Source organism: Colobus angolensis, unplaced genomic scaffold (genome assembly GCF_000951035.1).
Source record: "Colobus angolensis palliatus isolate OR3802 unplaced genomic scaffold, Cang.pa_1.0 Scaffold197, whole genome shotgun sequence".
NCBI lineage: Eukaryota > Metazoa > Chordata > Mammalia > Primates > Cercopithecidae > Colobus > Colobus angolensis.
Window position 1 is genome coordinate 5278270 of NW_012115121.1, and position 5742 is coordinate 5284011.

At 44.3% G+C, this 5742-nt stretch overlaps 1 protein-coding gene across 1 annotated transcript in view; it reads left to right on the forward strand.

Moving 5' to 3' along the window:
* The first annotated feature begins 1118 nt into the window (after positions 1–1118).
* The window catches only part of TMEM230 (transmembrane protein 230), a 13889-nt gene continuing 9265 nt past the window's right edge, over positions 1119–5742 (forward strand). The window contains exons 1-2 of the mRNA XM_011941030.1: positions 1119–1139; positions 3727–3840. Of these exons, the coding sequence (XP_011796420.1) occupies positions 3742–3840 (99 nt within the window). The 5' untranslated portion in view covers positions 1119–1139; positions 3727–3741. The remainder of the gene's footprint in view (positions 1140–3726; positions 3841–5742) is intronic.

Here is a 5742-nt window from a genome sequence, read left to right on the forward strand (position 1 = left end):
AGGCGGGGACAGAACCGTCCTCTTGGGCTCTGGGCGTGTCCGAGACCGCGCTTCCCGCCGACATCAAGCTCTGAGTCATCCGTGTGGGGCATTCGTCCTCCCTGGCACAGTTTGTTTTACGTCTAAGTTCGCGTCGGTTCTAATTTATCTCTCTGGCAAGGTCTGAAGACGGGCAGGAGAATAACGTATGTAGAGACGCGTAATGCCAGGCAGGCACTGTGCCAAACGTTTTATGATGCTTTTAGAACTCGCGTAACATTCAGGTGCTGAGGAGTTTGGGGGTAGCGGTGAGCTGGTAAAAAGCCTGTTGGGAACGAAGACTGATACTTTGAAAATGCTCGTTTTTCTTTTTCCCCTCTTTTAGAATCCTCTTTGCCAAGAGTAAACATTCGTCTCCCCTCTCCCTCACGCCCCTGCGATGTATTGTTTTGATGCGGATGTATGAATAATGTCAGGACATACTTTTTTTTTTTTTTTGAGACGGAGTCTCGCTCTGTCACCCAGGCTGGAGTGCAGTGGCCGGATCTCAGCTCACTGCAAGCTCCACCTCCCGGGTTCGCGCCATTCTCCGGCCTCAGCCTCCCGAGTAGCTGGGACTACAGGCACCCGCCACCTCGCCCGGCTAGTTTTTTTGTATTTTTAGTAGAGACGGGGTTTCACCGTGTTAGCCAGGATGGTCTCGATCTCCTGACCTCGTGATCCGCCCGTCTCGGCCTCCCAAAGTGCTGGGATTACAGGCTTGAGCCACCGCGCCCGGCGAGGACATACTTAACAAAAAAGTCTAAGTGCAAGTTAGATGTGGTTAAATTCCTTCAAAAACCACACATATTGGTAGTTTGAACTTTTATAGAATTAAATGCAGTCGGGATCACAACACTAAAAACCTAGTATTTGACGCAGTTTGATCCAATCTTTTTTGAAAAGTATAGAGATTAGCATTATGCTCATTTTTCAATACTTGATTTCTAGACCAAGATGTAATCAGTAAAAAGGGACACTAATATTTAGCACCAGTTATTTAATTATGCTAGTTATTTTACATTGACTGCAAGCCACTTAAAACAGTTTGTTAGGCCGGGCACGCTGGCTCACGCCTGTAATCCCAGCACTTTGGGAGGCCGAGGCGTACGGATCAAAAGGTCAGGAGTTTGAGACCAACCTGGCCAATATGGTGAAACCCGTCTCTACTAAAAATACAAAAATTAGCCAGGCATGGTAGTAGGCGCCTGTAGTCCCAGCCACTTGGGAGGCTGAGTTAGGAGAATCGTTTGAACCCTGGAGGCGGAGGTTGCAATGAGCCGAGATCGGGTCACTGCACTCCAGCCTGAGTGACAGAGCGAGACTCTGAGACTCCGTCTCAAAAAAAAAAAGAAAACAATTTGTTAATTTTTGGAATTAAGTATGTGCCAAGTACTTAGAACAGCTGGCATCTAACAAAGACTAGTTAAGTACTAACCACCATTATTGTGATGATGATAATGATGAATTTTCAAAATGCCAACCCAGAGAAAAACTAGTCCTTTTTTTATGTTGCCCTTATGCCCTTATTGAAATACTTCATTTTATTTTTATTTTCTTTTAAGACGGAGTCTCGTTCTGTTGCCCAGGTTGGAGCATAGTGACCTGATCTCAGCTAACTGCAACCTCTACCTCCTGGCTTCAAGCAATTCTTCTGCCTCAGCCTCCCGAGTAGCTGGGACTACAGGCGCCCTCCACCATGCCTGGCTAATTTTTGTAGTTTTAGTAGAAACGGGATTTCATCATATTGGCCAGGCTGGTCTCGAACTCCTGACCTCGTGATCCACCTGCCTCGGCCTACCAAAGTGCTAGGATTACAGGTGTGAGCCACTGCACCCGGCCAGTTTTCTTTTTTTAAAGATATGTTTTTGAATTTATATATTTATCCATTTTGATCATACAGCTTTGTTACTTTATGGAGGAAAAGTGGACAAATAAAAAAAATTATTTTTATTTTATTTTATTTGTGACACACAGTCTCATTCTGTCGCCCAGGCTGGAGTGCAGTGGTGCAATCTTGACTCACTGCAACCTCTGTCTCCCAGGCTCAAGCGATTCTTGTGCCTCAGCCTTCCAAATAGCTAGGATTACAGGCATGTGCCACTGTGCCTGGCTAATTTTTGTGTTTTTTTTAGTAGAAACGGGGTTTCACCATGTTGGTCAAGCTGGTCTCAACTTACTGACCTCAGGTAACCCACCCACCTCAGCCTCCCAAAGTTCTGGGATTACAGGAATGAGCTACCACACCCAGTGTATTCACACCCAGCGTATTAATACAAATTGCCTTAATTTAAATGTTAGGATTTTTCAGACTTATCCACTGTCTCTTAAACTGACATAATAGCCATGATTTCATTACCGCTGTCTGCTTTGAATATTTTGAACAAGAACCCAGGTTTTTATTCCATTTTTTTCTTTCTTTCTTTAAAATTTATTGTATGATATTGTACCATGTTCCGTTTCTTAAGGTTGGTACAGAAGTAATTAGGAAAATGAAATACTACTTTTGGTGCTTGGGATGGGACAGAGAGGTGGGCACTTCTGGAGGCACTAGTATAGCCAGGCCCTTTTCCAAATTTACAAGGGTCCTGGCATGGTGGCCTGTAATCCCAGCACTTTGGAAGGCTGAGTTGGGCAGATCACTTGAGGTCAGAAGTTCAAGACCAGCCTGGCCAAAATGGTGAAACCCCATCTCTTCTAAAAATACAAAAATTAGCTAGGCATGGTGGTGCATGCCTGTAATCCCAGCTACTCAGGAGGCTGAGGCAGGAGGATTGCTTGAACCCAGGAGGTGAAAGCAGCAGTGAGCGAAGATTGCGCGACTGCACTCCAGCCTGGGCAACAGAGTGAGACTCTATCACAAAGAAAAAGAAAAAAAGGAGTTCGAGACCAGCCCGGACACCATGGTGAAATCCAGTCTTTACTTAAAAAATACAAAAATTAACCAGGCGTGGTGGTGCATGCCTATAATCCCAACTACTCGGGAGGCTGAGGCAGGAGAATCACTTGAACCCGGGAGGCGGTAGTTGTAGTGAGCTGAGATCAACCCACTGCACTCCAGCCTGGGTGACAAAGCAAGACACCATCTCAAGAAAAACAAACAAACAAAAAACCCCACAAATTTACGGCAAGAAACTTTACAGATCTTTTGCATTAAAGGGTTGATCTCTATCGAGGGGCAATAGGCAAAATGTTGATGTGAGTGTATTCCATTTCCTGCCCTCTTCTCCCTCCCTGTCAAACAAGAGAATCATTTGAGTATGTGCTCCTCTTGCTTCTTCTTAAAAGTGGGAGCAGGGGACAGGCAATACTGTGGTGTCAGATGGACCTGGATTTAAGTCCTCATTATTCTACCTAGTCTCTATGTGACTTTGGAAAAATTAAAAGTCAGGGAATCTTGGTGCCAAAATAAACTGGAATGTGATTCTTGGTGAGTGTCTTCACTGTCATTCTACAAGGACAGACCAGACTAGATATTTAATATATAGTGAGAATGTTTTCACTGTGTCAGAGGCGTATCTGGTTCTCCAGATGCGTATGCCTCTGAAACAATGAAAATTTAGCAGTGAAGTGTAAATTGCCCATTGCTAGCCTGACGTGGCAGCCCAGAACTCCAATGCAGAGCATCCAATAACCCTGAACTCATTGGCTGTAATGCACCATTGTCACCTACAGACAATAACAGGGTTTTTTGTTTTCAAACCGTAGCTGTGTCAGCGTGTTATGATGCCGTCCCGTACCAACCTGGCTACTGGAATCCCCAGTAGTAAAGTGAAATATTCAAGGCTCTCCAGCACAGACGATGGCTACATTGACCTTCAGGTAAATGCAGACGAGAACTGCAAGACTGGCTGGCTGTGTTTCTGTTGAGTTAGCCGGAAGACCTTCCAAATGGTGGTTTTGCTAACTGTCCCTAGGGATTAGAGGGAGCAACAAGAAGAAAACTCAGCTCTGAGACCTTTTCAGCCATAATTGCAGAAGAGGGCTGTGGCAGGGTAGTTTCAAACCAATTCCAGTACTGTCCATTTCTAAGAATTTTTAGTTGTAATGCCAGAGCCTTGTAGTTACAGGTTTTATTTACTTTATTCAGAAACTAATCAGATTGTGTTTTGTTAAGATGGAGTTTGTTTTTTTTTAAGGAACTTTAAAATTTTTGTTAGGTGTAATTTTTTTTTTATCACTGTTTATTTACACTTTAGTCAAAGCCAGTTCACCTTTTAAGGGAGAAACTTATTGCTAAAGCCAGCAGATTGTAGGAATCTTCCTTCTTTCCTGATGTCATGAGATCCATTTTATTAAAGGTATTCTTTGTGATAAATAGTAAGTAAAACAGAGTATTTATTAAATTTGTATCCTACCCTAAGCATTTATAAACTAGTCAGTACTATTATAGCATCTCCTTTTTACGCACTTCCCCTTACAACAGAATATTCTAGGTGGAACTAGGGCCAACGAGGAAGTAGCAGGAACCCATCCTTTATAAATAAATAAATTACTCTTTGGACCCACATTTGAAGGAGAGATGAAAATAGATCTGGAAAGATCTGGAAAGCTTCCAGCCACTTAGTCAGACACAACCATGAGCCAAACCTTAGAAAATTTGTCTCTGAATCTTAACCTTGAATTGAGTTTGTTCATAAGGCAGGTTTACTTGCTATGTGGAACAAACAATGGTTTGGAATAAACTGAAATTGCCTGCCTTTCCTTTTTTTTTTTTTTTTGAGACAGAGTTTTGCTCTTGTTGCCCAGGCTGAATGAAGTGCAATGGTGCTATCTCAGCTCACTGCAACCTTCGCCTCCCAGGTTCAAGCAATTCTTCTGCCTCAGCCTCCCAAGTAGCTGGGATTACAGGCATGCGCCACCATGCCCAGCTAATTTTGTATTTTTAGTAGAGACGGTGTTTCTCCATGTTGGTCAGGCTGGTCTCGAACTCCTGACCTCAGATGATCTTCCTGCCTCGGCCTCCCAAAGTGCTGGGATTATAGGTGTGAGCCACCGCGCCCAGCCTCTTGTTTTGTTTTTAAGATGTGGTCTTGCTCTGTTGCCCAGACTGGAGTACAGTGGCGCAGTCCTGACTCACTGCAACCTCCCTCTCCCAGTTCAAGCGATTCTCATACTTCAGCCTCCCTAGTAGCTGGGGCACTACAGGTGTAACTACCATGCCTGGCCAATTTTTGTATTTTTAGTATAGATAGGGTTTCGCCATGTTGGCCAGGCTGTTCTCAAGCTCTTAACCTCCAGTGATTCACCCACCTTGGCCTCCTGAAGTGCTGGGATTACAGATGTGAGCCACTGCACCTGGCCTTTTCTTTCTTTCTTTTTCTTTTTTTTTTGAGACAAGGTCTTGCCCTTTTGCCCAGGCTTGGGTACAGTGGCACAGTCAAGGCTCACTGCAACCTTGACCTCCTGGGCTCAAGCAGTCTCCTTACCTCAGCCTCCTGAATAGCTGTTACCACAGGCATGTGCCACCACGCCCAGCTAATTTTAAAATTTTTTGTAGAGACAGGATCTGTTAAATCCCCATAAGTTAGTACAGCTATCTATGTGCCAGGCAGTTAATAAATATATGTCTAACAAATGAATGACCATAAAGTCAGTTCCGTTTTTGTTTATAAAAAGTTTCTTGGCCGGGCGCGGTGGCTCAAGCCTGTCATCCCAGCACTTTGGGAGGCTGAGACGGGCGGATCACGAGGTCAGGAGATCGAGACCATCCTGGCTAACACG